The 26,046-nt window shown below is 31.2% G+C and overlaps 1 protein-coding gene across 1 annotated transcript in view; it reads right to left on the bottom strand.

Annotated features, from left to right (window-relative positions):
- The window catches only part of LOC136990022 (dynamin-like), a 126,509-nt gene that overhangs the window by 50,889 nt on the left and 49,574 nt on the right, over positions 1 to 26,046 (bottom strand). Inside the window, 5 exon segments of the mRNA XM_067288344.1 lie at positions 3,418 to 3,556; positions 6,506 to 6,700; positions 12,122 to 12,230; positions 13,790 to 13,888; positions 17,300 to 17,503. Coding sequence (XP_067144445.1) covers positions 3,418 to 3,556; positions 6,506 to 6,700; positions 12,122 to 12,230; positions 13,790 to 13,888; positions 17,300 to 17,503 — 746 coding nt within the window.

The raw sequence follows: 26,046 nt of genomic DNA, 5'->3' as shown, positions 1-26,046 counted from the left end.
CTTTATTCTAAAAATTGTCAACTCGAACTTATCAGATTTTTAGGACTATTACACTGGGGTTAATGTGAGCCTAGGTATACAAAATGGCGGTGCTTCCGGTCACCATCTTGTTTGCACATTTGCATGTGCAAACAAGATGGCGACCGTCGACAATAACATAAACGCGCCTATATTTAATCTTTTTTAAAACTAAAACATTTTTAAAACGTAAATTTGCTACTTACTTTTTCCCCTGCTTTTGGTTACTTTTCCTACTCTTGGACCAGAAACGAAAAATAAAAAAGTCATCATACTACCTATAAATTCAATCGACGCATGGACGAAGTGAATTACGAGATTCTATACATCAGTGGTTCGAACAAAATTTGCCTGTATTGTACATAAATTTTACTCCTCTTAAGAACTGCAGTCTTACGATTCACATCTCTCGACTTTTCATCTACGATAGGCAGCATCTCCATAAAGGTCAGCACCTGCGATCCACGGCCACCTAGCCTTCCATGTGTTGTTCACGTTGTCTTTCGTGTTGGAAATCACTATTACATATACTTACTTGGTTATGACAAATTTAACACGTTTAACACACATTTGCACACTATAAACGCACATTTAAACCACGTTTAAACACATTTAGCTCGCATTTGCTTACTTTTAAACACATTTACACACTTTAAACACAAATTTGAACCACATATAAATCCTTTACAAAATTTTTACCTCACTTACACAATGTTAACACACCTTTAATACACCTTTATGACATTTAACACGCATTAAACACATTAATGACACGTTTATCATGTTAATTACCATTGACAAACTTTCCTCCTCGATAACTTTACACTTCGGGTACATTGTACAAACTTTGAAAAAAAACACAGACACTTTTAAAAAATTAACAACGTACATAATCCGTCTACATCGTAACCAAAATTCGAAATTCACATTATTCCTCATGTTTCCCGAACGGAATTTTCTGATGGATATTTGCATACGAAGGCATCATTACTATCAGCGCCATCTACAATTCTTTTCTAAAAACACTTGCCATCGAGATTACCGGAAGCGCTGCCATTTTGTATACCTAGGCTCACATTAACCTACACTGGTATGCCAGCTATTTACAAAAGGAGGAGTTCTTAATCATAAAAACAAAATTTTTTATTTTATCACCTGTAGTATTTCCTGTACACATAATATACATGTTTCGGGCAAATAGGCCCCTCTTCAGCAGTTTTACTACAACGATTTTCTAAAAATGTATATAACAAAAACTTTTTAATAAATTACAATAATTTAAAAAACCCAACAATAAAATATTAAAACTTAGATTTTTCATATCAAATTACTTCAAAATATGCATAAATCTCATTTAGAGGAATTATTAATTTTAAAATTGCATAAATACATGTTTCTACATTAAAATATGGAAAGTTTAAAATTATTATTTAGAAATACAAAAATTATCTGAAATTGACTAAACTTACTTAACAAACTTTGTTCACATGAATTAATAAATTACGCATCACTTATTTCTTCTGTCTTTTTATACCCCTTTAATTTCTGTTTTTCCAGTATTAAAATAAATTTAATACCAGAAAAAAATGATTTATTTAAGAAATATTTATATCATAGGTCAGACAAAAAAAAAAAAAAAAAAAAACAAATTGATATAATAGAAGAAAAAGAGGTTGTTTATTCTTTTGATTTTAATTGTAACCCAGGAAAAATATACATAGGTGAAACTAAATGAAAATTAAAAATACGTATAAAAGGACACACACGAGCAATACAGGAAAATTATGAAAATTCTACAGTGGTGGAACATCAGAATAGTAATGGATGTGAAATAAATTTAAATACAATAAAAATAAAGAAAAAAGTAATAATTTTAAATGTCAATTATTTGAACATATTTATATAAAAAGACAAAGCAATAGAATTAACAATAACTTAGGACACGAAATCCACCAATCGTGGCAGAGCATAATTAATGACGAAAGCAAAAAAGCCAAGGGGTATAAAAAGACGGAAGAAATAAGTGATGCGTAATTTATTAATTCATGTGAGAGCAAAGTTTGTTAAGTAAGTTTAGTCAATTTCAGATAATTTTTGTATTTCTAAATAATAATTTTAAACTTTTCATATTTTAATATAGAAACATGTATTTATGCAACGTTAAAATTAATAATTCCTCTAAATAAGATTTATGCATATTTTGAAGTAATTTGATATGAAAAATCAAATTTTATAGTAAGTTTTAATATTTTATTGTCAGGTTTTTTAAATTATTGTAATTTATTAAAAAGTTTTTGTTATATACATTTTTAGAAAATCGTTGTAGTAAAACTGCTGAAGAGGGGCCTATTTGCCCAAAACATGTATATTATGTGTACAGGAAATACTACAGGTGATAAAATAAAGAATTTTTGTTTTTATGATTAAGAACTCCTCCTTTTGTAAATAGCTGGTACACCAGTGTAATAGTCCTAAAAATCTGATAAGTCCAATTTGACAATTTTTAGAAAAAAGTTAATTCAATTTTCTAATTTTTTCTGTAATATTTGTATTTATACATTACTTTTCATTTTTCACAGGTGGAATTACAGCTTAATGCATTAATTAAATATTAATTGAAGGGCTGAGTGGAAAAATAGCATATCCCATAAAACTACAAAAATGAGTTACTATCAAATTTGGATTTGTGCATCAATCCAGCATCTAAAAAACTCATGATTCAGTTACATGCCTTACAGGTTGTACATCCACATTAATAAAGCACCACACATTAAAATGCTAATGAACTGAAACACTAATCCTCATTTTTCTCAAAAACTTCTTAATGTGGGATGTGCCATTTTTCCACTCAGCTCCTCAACTGTAATTTGGAAATTTTAGATGTATATATAACATATCAAAATTTTATTATTTTGTATGTTCTATAACCTTGTTCCCCTAGAACAAAAGTTGGCAGCACTGCAAAGAATAAAGTTTTTTAGTTTTAGTATGGATCTCAGAGTGAAGAGATGTCTGTGTCAGTCCTTTCTGTTCCAATCTTACATATTTTTATATTTGGTAAAACGTATGGGTATCACTGTTAAACCCTCAAACCAACCACACTATGACTGCAAAAATATGACATATATACAAAATATCTGCTTTAGTCAGAAATAGGAATATGATAAATTTACCTTGTATGATTATTTTATTTAAAAATTTTAGTAATAAATTTTATAAACATGAATTTAAAGAAATTCATATATTTTTCCTAAAGTTACAAGTGTCTTCTATAAATACTCTTACATTTTCTAAGTTTAATCTATTAGATCAATTCATGTAAAAAGTTCTAGTCTAAAAAAAAATCTGAAATCATTTAATGTTGAAATATCTTTAAATTTTAAAGTTTAATATTTTTACCTTTACAATTTCAAAAGGAAATCTTTCGTGAAAGACTCTATTGATTCGAGCACCACCAGATAATTCACTAGTGTTAATAGAGGCAGATCCAGATCCCTCTATGTTTCGTTCAAAATCAGTTTGCAGTTGTTGAATCATCCTAATCAAATAATTTATTTTAATTTTTGATCATTAAAAAGAAAAAAAAATCCATTCTAAATCAACAAAAACAAAAGTTTTTCAAAGACTTCATTTTGAACAGTTTATGAAAAGTACAAAGTTAAATGAGAAAAAAAAATATTGATGTTCTGATATAAAGAAAGCCTTTTCAATGAAATATTTTTAAATCAAATTTCCTTTTACAATATTAGAAATTTCTGTAACTTTCAATAAAGTTATATTTTGACCAATAATCAATATACAATTAAAATTTAATTTAATGTAGTAAAAACTGGAATATAAAACATCTTTTCTTCATATGATTTTGAAATCACTGATATTTTTAAACAATTATATTTTAGAATTGCAAATTATACACCATAAAATACACTCTCATTTCAACACAGAATATTTAGTGTATTTAAGTCATCTTGCATCTTTAGCATTTCCCAAAAACCTTTTCTAACTGTGTTCTGGGTGTAAAAAGTAAAATTAGAATACACACTTATGTTGGATGCATATGATTTGTCTAGGTAGAGGTAACCTACTGAAGACCATTTAGAGAATTCATTAGCTCAGGGGAGACTGCAATTTCATATAAGATGTGAGACAATTTTTATTTCTTGAGCCTCTTTTTTTGAGACAAAAGTTCGTCTTATATGTAGTAAAATATGGTAGTTATTACTGTATTTTATAGAATATAAGACACAACTTTTATCCAAAAACAAAAACAAAAAAATAATAAATAAATGATTCTGCACCCTTAGTTTTTGAATAAAAATGTTATTGTTTAATTATTACTGATTTTATTTATTTAAAAATGGAACTATTGTAAGTATTAAAGTTAAATAACCTGAGATGATTATTGAGCAATTGTTCATCATATATATCCAACATAAAAGTGTGTATTATAATTTTATTTTTTTCCCAGAATATAATAAAAAAGTTTTGGAGCTTGATGCTAAAGGTGCAAGATGACTTAAATACATTAAATACTTCCTAAATATTCTGTGCTGAAATGAGCTGCATCTTATATGCCATAAAATATGGTATATTTTAATGTTTCATAAATTGTCATCTAACTTTCTACAGTAGTAAAGAATACATATAAATAACTTCACATTTAAAAATTTTTTATCTATTTGATTATCATTAACCAACACATTAAAAAATATATTATATACAGGTTAATCATACAAACTGAGTTAACCTACAGCACTTTTTCTGACTTGGCTTGTAATGTATCAACTGTCTATAGTTCAGTGGTCTTTGGTTTTGCACACTACAACAAGATGTCCTTTATTTTGAAATTTACCACATTCTTTGTCATAGCAAGGCACTTTCCTTTCTCAAGGCATTACTGCATCTTTTAAGGTCTAATTTCTAATTAATTTTTTTAATGATGTTCCTTTGCACAGCAACTGCCATTGCATTAGTTCCTATAAAATTAGTCCTTTTACTTATTTAATGGCCCACTCCCATGCCCTATATGTATTTATTACAAGCTGAAGTGTAGCATATCTTCTTCTAGCATATGTTGTTTTAACAACACCAAATATAATTTTATTTTGTAATAGCTTATTCACCATACCCAAAATCTTTAATATGGGTCCTAGAAAGCATTAAAAACTGTCAAAAGACTCACTGATTTTATAACAAAGGTTATTAAATTGTAAACATTGATATGGCTGTATGGGGGTGAATGCAATGTGTGTTTCGAAATGATTATTGATTACTTCTATATCCATCTCTTCAGAGCTCATGAACAGTTGCTGTGCAAAAGAACATTATTAAAAAAATTAATTAGAAATTAGACCTTAAAAGATGCAGTAATGCCTTGAGAAAGAAAAGTGTCTTGCTATGACAAAGAATGTGGTGAATCTACATATATAATCGAGATGAGTTGATGATAATAATAAAAATCAGTGCAGAGCCCAAACGGTTAGGAGTTGAAAGTTGAAATTTGGTACACAGTTAGGGTTCATCACAAGAACGCACACTAAGAAGGGATTTTTCGAAATACCTCCCCACAGGGGAGAGGGACAGGATTAAGGCTTAACACTTCCATCAACAATGGAAGTGTCAAGTAACAATGGAAGTGTCAACAATGGAAGTGTCAAGTAACAATGGAAGTGTCAAGTAACAATGGAAGTGTCAACAATGGAAGTGTCAAGTAACAATGGAAGTGTCAACAATGGAAGTGTGACGTAGCAAGGGAATTGTTAAGAGAAAGCAACGTGCACGACACAGATGCAGTTTTTTTCGTTTTTGCAGGAAATCGAACATATTTTTAGACCCATCTAAAAATTCTCTAATTAGTCTGGAAACAGGGGAACCCAATTCTTGCATTCTGTGAAAACGAATAAGGTTGACTATAGCGTAATCTTAATCTTCGCTATTGTTACTTTTGCCCGAGCAACGCCAGGCCTACCTGCTAGTTTCAAAATAAAAGACATCTTGTTGTAGTGTGCAAAACCAAAGACCACTGAGCTACAGACAGTTGATACATTATATACAGGTTGGCACACACCATCTATACACCCATTTTAAAATGAAGGAAAGTGAGTTTCATCAAACATCCTAAAAATTTTGATAAGTGAATTGGGTACACTTTATTAAATGGTAATATTTTCAATATCTGGTATTGGCCCTGCATGAAAGAAATATTATATATACTATTAAATACAATAATTTAATAATGCATTAAAATCATCATAAGTACTTTTCTTTGAAACTATAAAATATCAATTCACTAATTACTGGTGCAATTCTATTTTACAGATAGTTTTTCATTGAACAGATTGAAATAAGGAATGTTACTGTTCACTACTATTTTATGTTGGAAAAAAAAATTTATTAAAAAATTGCTTAATATTCACCCAAAGTTTTTTAAATTTGAGAATATATATTAATTATTATAACTTAAAATTTATTTAAATATTTTACTTACTGGAGCATTGCTTTTGTCTTACGAGATGGGTCATCTGGATGATAGTTCTTATATTCATCTACTTCTTTTTCCATTGAAATCAGCTGCTTTTGGAGTTTATCACGTAAACTTGGTAAAGTATCCCTAATATGATTTGTTAATTGTTGATTTAAAACTCTTTGGAGATATGGTGTTCCCATACGTTCTGCCATATGCCTAAAATTTTCAATTTATTAAATAAATAATATATAATAATTAAATTTTAAATATTTAAATTTAATTCAGCTTACAGGTAGTCTCAACTTTTGGGCAACTTGTTCTTTCGTACATATTTTGATCCTCAAAAACTTTTTTTAAAATCAAATTCATACTTTCATACATTTTAGCTGACAAAAATTTTGAGCTATTGTAGTATAAACAAAAAAAAAAAAAAAACACTAAAAATTGATTTTCACAAAATAATTTGTGACCAAAACTTTTTGGCAGTTTTGGTCGGAAATTATTTTGTGAAAATCAACTTTTAGTGTCTTTTTTGTTTAATCAATGATTTTAATATTTTAAATAGTATTTTATGCATTATAACATATTCACTGCGAAAAAAGCAAAACTTTCCTATCTTAACAAGAAATTTTGTAATTTTTCTTTTTAGTTCTCTTAGTTCTTTAGTTTCTTCTAGTTATTTTTAATATTTAAATAAAATTTGTTACATGTTGTATGTAACAAATGTAACAAATTTTATTTAAATAAAACTTCTGTATACATTCATAAAAATGTATATGTCCAAAAGTTGGGGATTTCCTGTATTTATTTTTAATATACACAAAATTATAAAATACTGTATTAAAATTATGAAATCAATAATAAGTTCTTAAGTATTTAAATATGTAAAAAAAGGGGGCAATGTATAACATTTGGTATGAAGCAACAGACTATTTATAGCATATTGATTTTGATGTTAAAGTAAAAAGTAGAAATGTTGCACTAAAAATTTCCAATTTTCTACAAATTGCTTAGTAGTATAACAAAAACATTTGCTAGAAATTAGATAAAGATTTAACTTAAGTGTCAATGTGGATATGCAGAATGTTCAAACAAAATAGAGAAACTATCTGAAAGTTAAGGGTTTTAGTTTCTACAAAAATAATACAATTATTCAAAGAAATGAATTATAATTTTTTAACTTTACAAAGGAGATATAAAAGGATTTTTAAATATTTAATAATTGTACAAACTACCTTCAGAAAATAAACTCTGTTAATTTAGTAATAAGTTTCAATTATTCTCATTAAAAAAAAATTGACATATTTGTAACTTTAAAAAATAAATTAACTAGTAATAATGATGACAAAATTATAGAAATTTACAAATTTTACATTATAAAATCAACTAAAAGAATATCTAAATATGAACAAACCATTCAACTTTATATTCAAATACAATTACTTCATTCATGGTCTGTATAAATTTTGAAATTTTTAATTTATTTAATACTTAACCAATAGTTTGTAGCTTTTTTTAAAACCATTATTTGATATTAATTAAAAAAATTACTATTTCAATATTCTATTCATTATAATGTTATAGTTATTATTTTGCATTCATTGATCTTAACTAAACTTAAATTACTCTTAAACTCATTACCAACATAATATGTTTTTCAATTAATAGCATATTCATATTGATGAACAACATTATATCAAATTTAAATCTGTTATGCTTTTTTATGATCATCATTAAAGATTTGTCATGAATAAAGTTTTAAAAATAAAAAAAATTCCTCTTAATATATTGGTTTATTTTTCAATTATTACATAATTTAAATTTTTTAATGCAAGAATATGTTTTAATTTTCCTCATTATATAACATGAAAATTGTCAGTCCTTTCATTATTCATATAATTAACCTATTTGCTCATTTGTTAAATTAATCATTAGATTTTTATTACATTAAAAAACAACTTTTTCTAATTATTACTTATTTAAATTTTTAATTATACAAATTATAGTTTCTTTGTTATTAACAAACATCAGCATTAAACAACTTTTTTTCTAAAGGAAAAAATATTACTATCAAATTCAAAATAGTTCTGTTGCTTAGGGCCATCCATAAATTACGTAAGGTATTTTAGGGTGGGTGGGGGTCAAGGATTTCTTATGATTTCTTACTCAGGGCAGCGCCGGATTAAGCCTCTAGCGGGCCCTAGACAAAATTTAAATTGGGGCCCCATTTAAATAAGTTGCTTCTAAACAAATCTTATATAATGTGACATTAGCGTAGCTAGCATGGGTGACATCCGGTGCGAATATCGTGGTATTACCCCAAGTCACACCGTAGTGTCACCTTTTTTAACTCTTTTATAAAACACTATTCAATTGTAATATCTTCGCACTCGAGCAACTTGAACGCTATATCGAATATGCGATGTCGCGACGTATAAGTTTAGATTTAGAAAACAAATCATAACCATATATTAGGAATATTCCTAGATGGTGCGAGAGATCTCGTAGCGTACATTACTTCTGATGCACGGGTTGCTGTTGACCTTTTTTTTTTTAAGGTAATGGCTAGTCGAGCGGAGCTTAGCAGGAATTCTTAAACACAGCCTTTTCTGTCCTATCGAATTTCTTGAATAATTTTAACTCGTTTTGAAACAGAGAAATCTTCTGCACCGAAGCCAGGCCCCTCCGAATTACGGGCCCTAGACATTTGTCTACTTTGCCTATTCGATAATCCGGCCCTGCTCAGGGGTAGGGGGTAATAGATCTCGTCTTACGTAATATTCTCATTTTTATTTTTTTTGACCTCATTGAGTGGTGGAGTTTTCAATTTGGCGGTTTCTATTAAGAATGCTTGTTGTACTAACACCATCAAGTGTGCCATAATAGAATAATAATGCTAGCAGACACATTTTTTTATCATGGGAGAAAGACCGTGTAGTTGTCTCTTTCGTTTTTTTTTTTTTTTTATTTGAATAAGTGCATTACTCCTATGGGTGTATAACACTAAGAATACATAAACCAAAATACATGATACAAAGTAAACATAAATTAGTATTCAGTTTTTAGTGAAAACTAAAATGTAAAACTAGAAATTATAAATAGTCTTATCTTCCATATTTTTTGAACATAATTGTAAAAAGCATCAAACAGTGACTTCCGAACAAGCTTATCGAATGGATATGGCCACCTGAAACCAAGCGTAAAGATTTCTAATTTCAGAATAAGTCTATCTTGATCGTAAATTGGACAATAATAGATCATATGGTCGATGGTGTCTAGGTTTTCTGTAGAGCAAAAGCAAGAGGAAGTTTCTGCCCGGTTATACATGCTCAGTAAGTAGTTGAGCAGTAGCAAACATTAAATCTCTAAGTGGTGATGAGAACCTGCATTCAACACTAGGAAAATAAAGTCTTCTGAAGTTATTCTACCAGTTTTACTGCTCAACTATTGTTGATTCCACTTTTGCATAGCATTGTAATAAATATAATTTTTAGGCTGCTGCGTGAGAGAGGGATGTAAGTGTAGTCCTTTGTAGCTGACATAGCCTCAAAGTCGGCTTTTTCATTTCCTAGTATGCCAGTATGGCCACGAACAAACATAAAAGTTATCTTATTTACAAGATTTTTAATATGTTGCTGGATATATGTGATTTAATTGCTATTGCAATTGGGATTTAACAGAGCTTTTAAGACAGACTAAGAATCACTGTAAATGTTGATAGACAGAGTTTTGTTTGGTAGTGAAGTGGCCCACTGAACAGCTTAGTAGACAGCATCTTCTTCTGCTTGATATGTGGGGGTATCTGTACCTTCTAACATATTTTGGGAAAAATATGTCAGTTTGGAGGAAGATAGAGATACTTGAGCAGACATGAAGGGGGCTTTCGGACCCATCTGTGTAGATATTAATGTCTGCATGGTTATCCATGGAAGAAGCAGATGACACCAAATGTACCCTGGGGATAACCTTGTTTACAGGGTGATGATCAGAGATAGGGTAATTGCAATATGGTAGCATTTGAACAGCCATAGATAGGAGTAGAGACTGTTGTTGAGTCTTGATGTTTGTAGTTCTGATGTAGTAGTTTAGAACCTTTTCTACAATACATAGTGGCAAAGGAAGGAGCTCTGCTCAGAGAGGCATTAGTAGAAACAGTTCTGCAGCACTTTGAAATTCTGATGGCAAACTGTCCTTGAAGAAAGAGTAATTTACTTGCTACTGAATTTTAACTAGTTACGTGACCCTAGCTAGAGGCCGCGTAAAGTAGCATTGGTTGTATTGCCCCATTATATAGAGTTTTATAAGCTTTATGATTTAGTCCCCAGTGCACCTAGCACATTTTAGCAGCATATAGTTTATTTTCTTGGCCTTAGACAAGATGTAATTAATATGGCAATGGAATGTGGTTTCTATTCTCTCTTGTTTTATTTTGTAAGAAGTTTCTGTTTACACGTGCACTAGCTGGTCGATCTGTCGAAGTATTTTGCGTCCTTTTGAGAAAATTAAAATTAATATAAAAATGAATATTATGATGTTGATTAATGATAATAATAAAAAGATTGTTAATAATTAAAAAATAAAGTTCTTAAAATAAATTGTTCATTTGAATTCATTAAATTTTTATATTTTTAAATTTGTTCACATAGTCTTTTATAAATAATAGTACATATTAATTAACTAATTAATAATTATATATTTTGGATCTAAGGTTTCTAGGGTTTCATTAAAAAAAATTTATTTTTGTTAAAATCTTTTTATAAAATTATGCCTAAATATTACATAAGATAAGGAAGGGGAGGGGATCAAAGAAAATATGGTTTCTTACACAGGGGTGGGGGGGGTCTAGAATGACCAAAATCGCCCTTACGTAATTTATAGACGGCTCCTTAGATGATTCATAAAATTATTATTATTGTTACATTATTGCTAAACATTTATAATTTAATTGTATACACATAATAAAGCAATTCTCTAGGTTTACTGTAAGTTATTTATAGTTAATGTAAACATTTATATTAACTATAAATGAAGACTAATTTTCTTTTCACATTCAACTTTATTTAAATTTATTCCATTGAAAATAAGTCATTATTTCTTACAATAAAATATTATATGCAGAAAATTACAATTCTTTTCAAATTTGACTATGAATAATTTATGATAAAATTCTTATAATTTGATTTTATAACCTCATCATATATACAGTATTTATAAATCCCATCTTTTGTGACTCTGAAAAGTGACTGTCACAATCAATTTTCTATTTCTTGAAATATTGAAGCAATAATAATCACTCCTACTGATTATATTCAATTTAATCACTTCAGAAAACATATAAACTCATCAGTAAATCAATTTATTTTTTTTTAAAATAAAAATTAAGCAAAAACACACTGAAAGTATAACATCAGTTGTATCCACAGTTTGTTTCAATCTGCCATTTACATCAGTGACTCCAATGATTAAATCAGATTGTAATCTTATATTAGGATTTTATAGTGATAACTAATATTTAAGAGAAGACTGTAATGCTGCATTAAAAAAAAAAAAAAAATCAAACTGTTTAAAAATTATTTTACTTTTAAAATATGTAGAATATTTGTTTTTCAAATTAAACTATACTAATGTAAAACTTACCTATAACTTGGATGACTTAAAAAGAACCTTCTTTCTGATTCCAAAGCCACTTTGATATCTTTTCTACCTTCAATATCTCTTTGACTTCGGTTTACAACACCTATATAACCTAAATTTATAAAACAAAATAATTTAAATACATCATTGATTATTTATTTTCAACACTAGCAAGTTAAAACATTTAACTATTATTTATTAGATGAGAGCTGAACTATATTAAATATAAATTACAATTAAAAAATAATTTAGTTTTATTAATTACATTTTTAATCATAATGCATTAAATGACTCAATATAGTTTCAAAATTGTATTGGAAATTTTCTATATTTAAAACAAATTCATAGAAGACAAAAGAATTATTAATTTTTATCAATTAATTTTTGTATTGTATGTAATTATTTTGTGTCTGTTTGTATTTTTAGTATATATTATACTCACACACATATACAGCATAATTTAATAATGAGAAGTCATCATTAACAAGTTATCTTTTTTCACACACACACACACACACACAATATTTCAATTTTTATTATTTTGTATATATTTTTGTATAATTTACTTTTGTAATCTTGTTCCTTTTGAAATGAGGTTGCATATTATTTATAAATACATACATATATATAATTTACAAAACCAAACAAAATATATTATGGTATTTTATTTGAAAAAGAACTAATGCATGTAAAAAAAAATACAAATAATTTAATTTTTACTATTTATAACAAAAAAAATTATTAATGAAAAAATATAAATTTTTTATTATTTGTTATTTATCTTTATTACACTGTCCAGTCACATTAATGTGACCACCTGTCAAAAGCCAGAATAACCATCTTTTGCAGCATGAACCACTGCCAGACATGCAGGAAGAGAGTCAATGAGGTTCTGGAAGGTACTCGCAGGGATGTAGAGCCCCAGACCATAATGCTCCCTCCTCCAGCTTGGACCCTTGTGGCAATTGTTCCAGGGTGTTTGCTTTCAGACACCTCACGCCGTATATGTCAACATCCATCTGTCCAATGGAGCATAAAACGTGATTTGTCAAAAAAAGCCACCTGTCGCCACTCAGTAGGTGACCAGTTGCCATACTGGCGTGCAAATTCCAACCTTTGTCGCCGATGAACAGGAGTCAGCATAGGTACTTTAACCAGGCATCTGCTGCAAAGGCCCATACGCAGCAACATTCGCTGAACTGTCGTTGAGGAGACACTTTTGGTAGCTCCTTGGTTCATCTGGGTGGTCAGTTGGTCAACGGTTGCACATCTGTTTGCCCGAACACATCTCTGCAGCTGTCATTCACCTCTGTCGTCTATGGCCCATGGCGTACCACATTTGCCACGTCACTGATTTTGGATAGTGCCATTTTGCCATGCACGGTATACTTTTACCACAATGGCATGCAAACAGTTTACAAAATTAGCCATTTCGGAAATGTTTCCACCCTTGGCCCAGAAGCCAATGATCATGACCTTTTGGACGTCGGATAAATCGTGTCGTACATCCATTACACCAATGACTGCAATGTGTTTTGCTTACCTCAGATACCCTTTATATACCCTCCACTGCAATGTGCTGCTACCTGCCACCTGTGATTAGTTATTTCACGTTGATGTCGAAGGTAAGAGGTGGTCACATTAATGTGACTGGACTGTGTATATTCTTACCTCGTCGAAGTGGTAATAATTTATTTTCTAATATATCTTTTGCATCTGTTCCTTCATCCATTAGATCTAGTTTGGTAATTACTCCAATTGTACGTAATCCTAAGTTAAGTATATTATTAGAATATAATATAAACAACCTAAAAACTGTTTAAATAATTACAAATAATTATACAGCAAAATCCATTAAAAACAATTTCCTAAAACAAGAAAGATTTTTTCTTTACTTAAAAAATATCTTTTTGTGCAAATTTGAATTACAGTAAGACCCTGCTTAATGCTGTCTCGTTTAATGCTGATTCAATATAATGCGGTCAGCTTGACGCCTAAAAAATGCTCAAAATTTATGCTGATTCAAATTAACATGGTATTTCATTGATTCACATATAATACGATTATTCCCAGATACGAACCAATCAGCAAAAGGTGGAAATTCCTTGTAGCACTGTACTTCCCTTAAATCTATGTTTATGTTGTTCTATTTTGGAAAAAATATAACATCATGGATGCCATAGGAAATACCAACTTCTCTTGGCAAGAATTAACTGATAAATGCATGAACAGAGTATGGAAGAAGTTATGGCTGGAGGTATCCAAGAATTCTCATTGAGAAAAGTCTATCACTGTATCGTTAGGTTGACAAAATTGCCAACTTAATCGATACAGGAGATGTAGACGAGCAACATATTGGGGAGTTACTGAAGTTTCTGGTAAGAGCCTTACCAACGATGACTTCAAGAACTGGCAGAACAAGGAATTCATGTAGAACTGAAAAATAGTGATTCTGAAGATGAAGAACCCAAAGAACTTGCTACAGATTACCTTAGGAAAAGTTTGGTAATGATAACTGAAATAGTTGATCAAATTGTAGCAAATGATCCAGATTTTGATAGGAATGCCAAAGCAAAACGAGGCATTTTGGATGCGATCTTTGCTACCAACACTTGCTTAAGGAAAGAAAAAGAAAGTGACCAATGAAACTACAAGACTTCATCGCAAAAAACAAGAATTTCAGAAGAGCCAGGACCTTCTTCACAAAAAATTAACTTTACATTTCTGTGCACATATGTTTGTGTGTTATTTAACATATATTATTATGCAAAAATTTATAAAAAATAACTTAAAATTATAGTAAAATTGCTTATTTTTGGTCGCATGTTCCCCTATTCCTATTTACTCTATGTTAAAATGGTCTTGTTTAATGCTGTTTCGTTTAGTGCTTTGTTGTCTGGGAACGCATCCCCTGCGTTAAACGGGGTCTTACTGTATTACTTGTAAGTAATGTTATTCACTATTCAGTATATAATTTTTGAAAATTATAAATAGATGATAACTTCCAAAAAAGAATATTTATCATCAAAGTATTAAAGTATACAAATTTGCATATTTATTTTAATTATAACACATTAACATTATCTTAGAGCGATTATATACACATAAAACAAAAAAATATTAAATTAAAAAAGAAATTTATACAATATTTATACGATACATAAACAATACACAGATTATGCAGTGTACAGCAGGCATGTCAAAGATACGGCCTGCAGGCCAGTCATGGCCCACGAGACAATTAGTTGCAGCCCGTGACAAATTCAATAATGCTATTTGTTTATTTTTTTATCTTTATACCAAAGAAAATGTGATATTTTGTATTTAAGCAAATAATATTTAATAAACAAAATTGTTGAACTCAATTATTATTGTTTTTATATTTATTTATTTTTATCACTTAGTGATATTCATTTTATTTGATTTATTTTTGCATTTAATTTCTTGTTTACATTATATTTTCTCTATTTCATCTTTTGAATTTCAAATTAAAGTCCATCTTGGCAAGATCATTTACATAATTCTCACTATTTTGCATATAAAATGCGTGTTTTCGATATATTAGTAAATTACAGTTTATGCTTGTATTTTGAGTCTTGTGATCTTTATTTCTGGATCAGTTTACAGACCTGCTTCAGGCCTGTAAATTTGCCAAAAATGTTCTATGATTAAAGTTGTTGCTGGAAAAGTACAAATGTTTTTTTTAAATTTTATTTTGAAATCTCAGATTATTAAAAAGGAATTTTTTGAGTTGGCTACTTTTGGGCTACTTTTTAGAAAATTTTTGGCTACAAAAGGTAAAAACATCTGGCCCGCTGTCATACTCAAGACAAAAAATTGGTATTTAAGCAGTTTGAGTTTGACATCCCTGGTGTACAGTAATTTAAAAATAAGTTTATAGCTTTCCATAGACAATTTTATTTGTTATAAAAGATGTTTTTTCATGCTTAGAAATACAGAAAGAAATAAATGATTTAATTCCTTCTGAAGAAAACATTTTACACTTTTACCTACTGTATTTATATAATAAAAAATTATATTAAATATATTATTTAACAGGTTGTCTGTCCCTCTTCAGCTGTATTTGTTACAGTTTGGTGGGTTTACAGGAGTCTACGAAATACAAGTGGTTTTTCATTACAAACATTTGGGTTGGCCTTTCTTAAAACAGCTCTTACTTTTGCAACTGTGACCTTGTTTATAACTTTGTATTATGTTCATTTACCATAGTATTTACTTCACAATTAATTTCATAAAGCAACAATTTTAATCTCTAGTCGCCATTTGTACTGAAAACATAATGTAACATCTGTGAAAAATCCCAAAAATGAAGTCATCTACACATCAGCAATAAAATTGAATGTACCTTTGAAGTATGTATAAAAATGTAATTTTGAACTATTTTAATCATAAACCCAAATGTTGTAATGAAAAACCACTTGTATTTTGTAGACTCCTGTAAACCCACCAAATTGTAACAAATACGACTGAAGAAGGACAGACAACCTGTTCAAAATGCATTCCATTGTCATAATAAACTGGTGAACACCTACTTATATGTGATTATGCCAACAACGTCAATAATGTGTGATAAGTCCTCCATAGAGCCAACTTAGTGCTCATAGTTTCATAAAAAAAATTATGGTTATAAAATATGAGCAAATAATTTTAATATATTAAAAATTTTTTAAAATGCTTTTAGTGATAATGTTTTGTGAGATTGGGGTGAAGGATGGTGGGGGTGGGACCATCTCCTAAAACATTAAAATGCATTGTCATTGGAATTAGGTATGTCCTCAAGTTACAATTTTAGAAAAAGCATAACCATTTAATTGCTTTCTGATGATAATTAATATTCATATGACAGAATAAACTGACTGAATGATTTCATTTTCAAAGTTAATAGTTCTGTAATGTCTTTCAAAAATGTATTTTTTTAAAATGTAGTTTGAATTTTGTAATTTCAATTAGAATTAAATTGGTGAATTGTAATCAGATCTATTTTATACAGATTTCTTGAATTAAAAACTAATGCTCTAATATAATACAAAGTATAAAAAACAATCATTTAAATTGTTATAACAAATAAACAATCAAAACAAATGGTATTACAAATATTAACAATTTTTCAAAATTATATTACTTAAAAACAAATATAATTGTGAGATCTTTATACATTACCTTCTGGATCTACTTCTTTTGAAAGTTTTAATGCATCTGATGTTGCTAAATCCTGAGTTGCAGGTGTCACTGCCAAAATGAGACAGTTTTCTTTCCGAATAAATGATAAAATCATTTCTCTAATTTGAACTTCAATATCTGGAGGCTGGTCACCGACAGGTACTTTTGTTAACCCAGGCAAATCAATTAAGGTTAAATTCAAAACTGTATTGGAAAAAGAAAAGCTATACTAATTTAAAATATTTATTTTAACATTTATAATAATAATAATAGTAATTATTATTATAAATGTTAAATTATTAAGTAATAAAATCTATTTTTATCTATATATATAATCGAGACGAGTTAATAATAATAATAATAATAATAACTCTCCCGGGGTCACCACCTGGTCGTGGTGGGAAAGCCCAGTAATTTTACTGATCCATAGGGCAATGCAGGCTGGAGCACAAGCTCCTGGTAGGGACACCCATGCCAGTAAGGTCTATGGGGAGAAATGAAGCTAAGAGTGACCACACACCCACATTCTGTGGAGATATGTATCATGGTAGTAACCAGATCTAAATGTGATACTGGCTCAGACGTCGCTTGGGTTAACAAGGTCCGCGTTCGTGGGTTAGGCAAAGGCTCACGTTTGAAAAATAGGCCACAGTCTCCCTTGGTTACCGGTGGCGAAAGCAGCACTGGTCCAAGCATGGCTACTGCAATGCCCTCAACAGATGTGAGGAATCAACCCAGCCTTGGTGTTTCTGTGGCAATGCATCCACAGACCACAAAGGCTGGAAAACCACGCCAACGGATGAAATGGACAGTAGAAATGAACGAGTTTATCATCCGTAATTATTACACCATCACAAAACTCGAAACAAACATGACAGCATACAGACAACAACTACACCATAAATTCACACAACAATATCCTCACCTCACTGTTACCGAACAAAGGGTTGTTGATCAAAACAGAACAATTATACACAACAACCTTATTCCACAAACAACACTTAAACTTATCAAACAACAGGTTGCTGATCAAATACATCAACAGACAGAAACATCTAACATTAATAAAGATCACGTAACCTGTCAGGATAATCCAGTAACAAGCATTGATAATAACACACATACAACAATTACCACTGATGATACTACAGACACTTCCTCGTCCATCACTGATAACATAGACATAAATTTAGTTAATATGCTCTCACTTATATTTCAGGAAACACTCACTAAATATACAGGCACAGATCCCACACAACGACCACGAATACCAAAAATCAACACGTCAAAGGAAGTAGGAAAAACACTAAATTATGTAAACACTCACTTAATACCACACTATATTCATTCAATTTCTACACTCGCAGACATTCATACATTAGTTTATGCTGGGGCAGTCACAGTAGTGACACACCATGGACTGAAAGTACAGTCACAGACAAATACACAGAAAACACAATACTATCACAAGCCTGCCTGGCAGAGAAGAATAGAAATACAAATAAATGACATTAGACAGCAATTAGGCAGGCTGACACAATACACTAAAAGCAGTGGTGATATTCGAAATATTTAACAAGGGGTTCGCTAGCAGAAAATTTTTCCCTGACAATCACCGACAAATGAAATGGAAGTTTTGAATAGAAATAAATACAATACCTTTTCTTGCAACCGTATATCTAACAATCAGTGGCGTACTTGAAACGTAACGAGCCATGGGTGAAGGGCAGGTAACGATAATATTTTAGGGCTGTCGACCTTTTTTTTTAGGCAGGGGTAATCTTTACCGCAAAATGGCGCTTCTGGATTTACACACGTGTCATCATCTCTCGAGATACATTATACTTTTTCTTTCGCTGTCCATAGCCCGACACGTGTTTGACAGCCATCTTGTATTATCTCGCGCGCGTGGCATTCTGGGATCTCTCTTATGACTGGATCAAGAACTCTCTTGAATCCATCGCGATTAAACCTCAATTGAAACGGTCGAAAGAGATCGCACCAAGACATACTCCCTGACCTTGCTCACAATCTAGATTGAAATGCTCGGTACGAACAGGGTATAAGGCTCTAGTTTAGTAGTATTACAGAGTATAATACGCATATTTTAATATATCTTTTTTAAAAAAACAAACCCACTGAGAAATGTTCCGTGTGTTTAACAAGGTTCGGGAAACTGAAAATTTTAACAACGGGTTCGGCCGAACCTGTGAGAACCCGCCGAATATCACCACTGACTAAAAGCAACATAACACCCAAATTAAGGAAACAGCTCAACAACATTTTCAAGAAAATAAAAACACATACAAAACATGATCATCACAACACACACATTACAGAATACATCGATACACTAAAACAAAAACTTGCTGCCAAAGCACGTAGACTCAAACGTTACAAAACATGTACACTACGAAAACAACAAAATAAATTATTTACAAACAATGAAAAACTCTTTTACAGACAAATTAATAACAAAGCAAACACTGATACACAGCACAGTGGCACACCAACAGAAGAACAACTCACAACATATTGGTCTTCTCTTTGGTCCAGTGCTGTCACGCATAATGCTGATGCAGGCTGGATCGAAGAGGAGAACAGAAACTTGCAAAACATACCAACTATGCCCTGTGTTGAAATAAACATACATGATTTCCAATACACTGTTAACAGAACACACAACTGGAAGACACCTGGTGTAGACAACATTCACAATTTCTGGTACAAAAAGTTCACATCACTGCACCAGGAACTAGCTAAACACCTAACACACATCATCATCAATCCACAAGACATGCCAAATTTTCTTACTCAGGGCATCATCTACATGAAACCTAAAAACAACAATACCACAGACCCCACACAATACAGACCAATTACTTGTCTTTCAACACTCTACAAATTATTGACATCCTGTATCGCAAACAAAATATACAAACATGTTGAAGAACACGACATTCTAACAGAACAACAAAAAGGTTGCCGTAGAAATCACAGGGGATGCAAAGAACAGTTACTCATAGATTCAGTCATTCTACGGCAAGCACACAGACAACACAGAAACATACACATGGCTTATATAGACTACAGAAAAGCATTCGACAGTGTTCCACACAGTTGGCTGCTACATATTCTACATATGTACAAAATACATCCATCACTCATTGCATTCTTTCAAAACACTATGCAGCACTGGAGAACAACACTACATCTCAGGGTTCATAACACTTCCATACAAACAAACCAAATTTTTATTAGGCGAGGAATTTTTCAAGGAGATTCCTTGAGTCCTCTCTGGTTCTGAATAGCCTTGAACCCATTATCCAACATGTTAAACAACACGCAATATGGTTACAATATCAGACATGAAAAAACAACACAGTTTACACTGTCACATCTCATGTATATGGATGACATAAAACTTTATGCATCCACACAAAAACAACTTCATCAACTCCTACAAATCACACATTCATACACCAAGGACATACAAATGGAATTTGGCCTAGATAAATGCAAAACAGTTCACATAGAAAAAGGAATCCTGAAGAAAGAAGATTTTGCACTTGGAAATGGAGACGTTATTGAATCCATGGAAGAGGGCGAGTTCTACAAGTATTTAGGATTCCAACAGGCCAAACTAACAGAACATACACAAATAAAGCAAAGATTAATTAAAGAATACCAAAGTAGGTTAAATGCTATTCTCAGAACACAGTTAAATGCAAAACACACAGTTAAAGCAATAAACACATATGTCATCCCAGTACTCACATATTCTTTTGGAGTTATACATTGGACTCGCACAGATCTTGAGCAACTCCAAAGGAAAACAAGAACTACACTTACTAAGCATAAACATCATCATCCTAAATCTGCCACAGAAAGATTAACCCTTCCACGTAAAGATGGCGGACGTGGCCTGATTGACATAGTTAACCTTCACTACAAACAAATACAGTCACTGCGAGAGTTTTTCTACAAAAAACAAGAAACATCACAATTACATAAAGCAGTAAGTCTAGCAGACTCGAATAACACACCATTAAACTTACACTCACATCATATGGACACAACACAACATATAAAAAGCATAGACACCATTAAGCAATCGTGGGCTCGAAAGGCACTCCATGGCAGGCATCCTTACGATCTGGCCCATGATTTTGTTGACAAAACTGCGTCAAACAGCTGGTTAGCTCGGGGATGCCTCTTTGGGGAGACGGAAGGATTCATGATTGCCATACAGGATCAGGTCATAAATACTAAAAACTACAGAAAACACATACTCAAAGATGCAACACTCACAAATGACACATGCAGAAAATGTCACATCATGCCAGAAACTATACAACACATCACCTCTGGTTGCAAGCTCTTGGCACAGACAGATGATTATGTCTGTGTAAATAAAGTAGCAAATATAATACACCAAGAGCTTGCAAAGAAACACAAATTAGCAGACATCCACAAACCATACTACAAATACATTCCACAGACAGTATTGGAAAACAACACGCACAAAATGTACTACGACAGAGCCATAATCACAGATAAAACAATTTACCACAACAGACCAGACATCACACTCATTGACAAACACAATAAAATCACATACATTATAGACATATCCATTCCAAACACTCACAATATACAAAACGCATGCACTGAAAAAATTAGCAAGTACACAGAACTCGCCCAGGAAATAAGGCATCTGTGGAGGATGGATAGGGTGCTTATTGTACCTGTTGTTCTCTCCTCTACAGGTGTCATACCACACACACTACACAAAAGCCTGGGCACATTACAATTGAATAGAAATTTGTACATCACACTACAGAAGGCCACTATATTGAATACATGTCATATTGTGAGAAAATTCCTAAATACAGACACACACACTGATACACTTCTTTAATTTCTGTTTTGGTTACTATGCCTTGACTTTCGTCCGGCATAGTACACAGCCACCGGTGTTAACCGAGCATATCTCACTTAACCCAACATAATAATAATCAGTGCAGAGCCCAAACGGTTAGGAGTTGAAAGTTGAAATTTGGTACACAGTTAGGGTACGTCGGGAGGACACACACTGAGAAGGGATTTTTTGAAATTCCTCCCCACGTGGGAGAGGGACGGGATTAAGTCTTAACACTTCTATCAACAATGGAAGTGTTAAGTAACAATGGAAATGTTAAGAGCCCAAACGATTAGGAGTTGAAAGTTGAAATTTGGTACACAGTTAGGGTATGTCATGAGAACACACACTAAGAAGGGATTTTTCGAAATTCCTCCCCACGGGGGAGAGGGACAGGATTAAGGCTTAACACTTCCATCAACAATGGAAGTGTCAACAATGGAAATATCAACAATGGAAGTGTTAAGAGAAAGCGACGTGCAAGACGCTATATACACATGACCCCTTCTGTGTCTCTACCCTGTCGACCTTTAATAAAGAACCAAAATTTAATAGCATTAATGCCCTTTATACACATTCTACTGTGCCAAATTTTGTTTCTTAAACTTTACTCATTCTGAGATATTGTTTAATAGTTCAGAACAGAATAAAGAAATCAAACAAATTAGATGCCAACATACGCGTGTGGACGCGCGAATTTTTCCCTTTATTTGACAATTTTTGGTTTGAGAGATCTCCAAACATATAGATTTGCAAAAAAACTCGGAGAGTCAAATGTGACACAATTGAAATACTTTTTCATTTTTTATATACATAACAAGTTGGGAAAGTGAAAAGGAGTCAGAGTCGGGGGGGGGGGATTTTTGACGACTTCGACTCCAACTCCGGCTAAAATACCGAAACTCCACGACTCCAACTCCACAGCCCTGGTTTGTACAAGCAGTGTGTGTACAGTATTGACTAGATTTAAGATACTTAATAAAACATTAACCAGAATAACTATCACAAGATGGTTTCTTTTGGCATTGAATATAGTAACTTAAAAACTTTCTTAGACAAGAAGTACATACAAAGATGATCCACATTATAGAATTGAAATAGTTGAAATACCAACTAGTGGAAACAGTGACTTGTCTCCAAAACATGCTGTGAAACACTTAACAAGAAGTCAATTACAGGTTAAATATGTGGTAATAAAGACATCCATACCAAAGTTTACTAAATTTCTTTGGTGACTTTGTGATTAAAAAAATCTTTGAGTTCCTATATTTACTACAAAAAAAAAAAAAAAAAACTATTTTTCCATATTTGTTTTGGCTTGTTTCATTAAATATATTAATGTAATCAATAAATTGTAGACATCCCATGATATATATCAGTAACAGATATTGGATTAATAATTTTTTCATTGGTTTTTTTCTTTCTGAAAATTAAATATTTTAATCAATTAAAAATTAAATACTTTGTTTTATGATAAACAAAAGTTATATTTTTGTATTATAAAATAATATAAATAATAATTTCACCTATAATGAACTAATCAAAATCTGATTTTTTTGAAACTGAAACAAAGCAATTATTACGCAATTAGATAACTGTCATTAGTGACAATTATTTAGTGGAGTAATTGAGAAGAGCACTTTATAAGTTAGAAAGTGTTTTGTCTGTGATCAAAGTTCAATGCAACCTCATGACCATTAAACATTACTTTTTTTGTGCAGATATGCATGGTTTGGCAAGTCCAATGTTGTGACAAAGCCAGATTTTTGAAATTTGAAATTCAGCTGTGAGATATTTTGGGTCAAATTTGCCCATGTAAACTCTATGGGCTGATTGCTAGTTGTAGGCTTGCCATGCACTACATCTCAATTGAGTTTATAATTGCTGTTAATTAACATTGGTCTCTATGACAACTTTTTATTTTAATTACATACATTTAACATGCACGATGTCATGACAAGATTAACTTTTGAAAAGTTGCAACATATGGATGTTTTAAACATTTCTTGATGTTTCTGAAGAGCTATGATGATGCACATGCACATTCCTACGTACTTGCAGGTTTTAAACTGCTTTAGACAAAACATTAGAAGCAAATCACCACATTTGTGTGTTTGTGTCAAGCCAAAACTGAAAACTCTATGCTGTAGAGCTGTCTTCTTTTCCTAGAAAATACCTAGTTATTTTATTTCAATTAAGCAAATTTTATTATGAAGAAATTCTGTGTATTATATATAGAACTAGCAGGTAGGCCCGGCATTGCTCGGGTAAAAGTAACGATAGCAAAGATTAAGATTATTACGTTATAGTCACGAAAAAAGAGTAATTTCATCAACGAACTAAGTATTTCTAAAGAAAGGTCGAATTTGAAAATCAAATGTTCTAATATTGTTCGATTTTCATGATGTGTTCTGATTATATCGTTCGATTTTCATCGAATGTTCTAAAGAAGAAAGGTCGAGAAAAACCAAACTAATCTGTTTAAATTTGAAAATCGAATATGTTCCTACATATTACACTTTTTCTTTTTTCTTTTTTTTCCAGTGCCCGTAAATCTTGCACGTCGCTTTCTCTTGTTCTCCATTGTTACTTAACACTTTGGTACTTAAATCTGGTACCCTAACTGTGCACCAAATTTCAACTTTCAACTCCTAACCGTTTTAGTGAATATTAAGATTATTATGTTATAGCCAATCTTACCTGTTTTCACAGAATGCAAGAATTGGGATCCCTGTTTCCAGACTAATTAGAGAATTTTTAGATGGGTCTAAAAATATGTTCGATTTCCCGCAAAAACGAAAAAATATATGAATATATGAATCGTAAAATATAGTTTTACGATTCATATATTACGACAGAAATTAACCACACAGGATTATTACAGATGGAAAACGAGAATATATGCTGAAAAAGTAAAACGTAACAACTCAACAAATATAGTTTTCCAGCAGCGCATTAAAGAAACAAAAGAATGGCTCCAAAAAAATGATGTGGTTCTCTTAAAGGCGGACAAATCGAAAGGTCTTGTACTCATCAAACGAAGCTCGTACAGGGAAAAGTTAAATGAATACATCGATAGCACGGAATGTCATCTTGCCCTGAATAATTACTTGGAAGCATTGCAACAAAGAGTAATAAGATTCACCCTAACTCCTCTAGCGAAATTGCTACATATGGATGCTGCCACTTTACAAGCTCCCAGAACTCCGAGAATGTTTGCTTTCGGACAAACGCATAAAACAGATTCTCAGTTACGCCCTGTAGTGGAAAAGTGTAATGCTCCGACGTTCAAGATAGAAAAACTACTTCTTAAATTTATACAAAGTAATATGCAAGTTTCGCCGTTTTCGATCAAAAACTCGATAGAATTGATCCAAAAACTTGAGGATGTTACGCTCATGAATGAGGAGTGTTTGATGGTATTGGATTACAAGGCATTATACCCCTCCATCAAGCTGCCGCCTTGTTTTAAGTCTTTAATGACGGATGAGGATAATTGTAAAGAAATACTGCGATAATCCGTAATTGGTTTAAACCGCATGTTTGTTTTTTGTTTCGTTTTTATTTTTTGTTTTATTTTTATTTGTTTATGAAATATTGGCATAATTTTGCAAATTACGATATTCCTGTTTATTTTATTTTATTTTTATTTATTTATTTATTGTAATCGTACCGTTAATTTACGTAATATTTGTTCGAATTAATATTTGTTCGAATTTCATATTCGATTTAAAGAAGTAACTGAAGATGGACGCTTAATGCGTTTGAAAACGTTCTTAGGATTAAAGAATTTTTGCTGAAGTTGGAATGGTTGTTTATTTTACTT

This window comes from Centruroides vittatus, unplaced genomic scaffold (genome assembly GCF_030686945.1).
Source record: "Centruroides vittatus isolate TY-2023 unplaced genomic scaffold, ASM3068694v2 scaffold_861, whole genome shotgun sequence".
Lineage (NCBI taxonomy): Eukaryota > Metazoa > Arthropoda > Arachnida > Scorpiones > Buthidae > Centruroides > Centruroides vittatus.
Note: the sequence above shows the minus strand (reverse complement) of the source record. Positions and strands in the feature narration are given on the sequence as shown.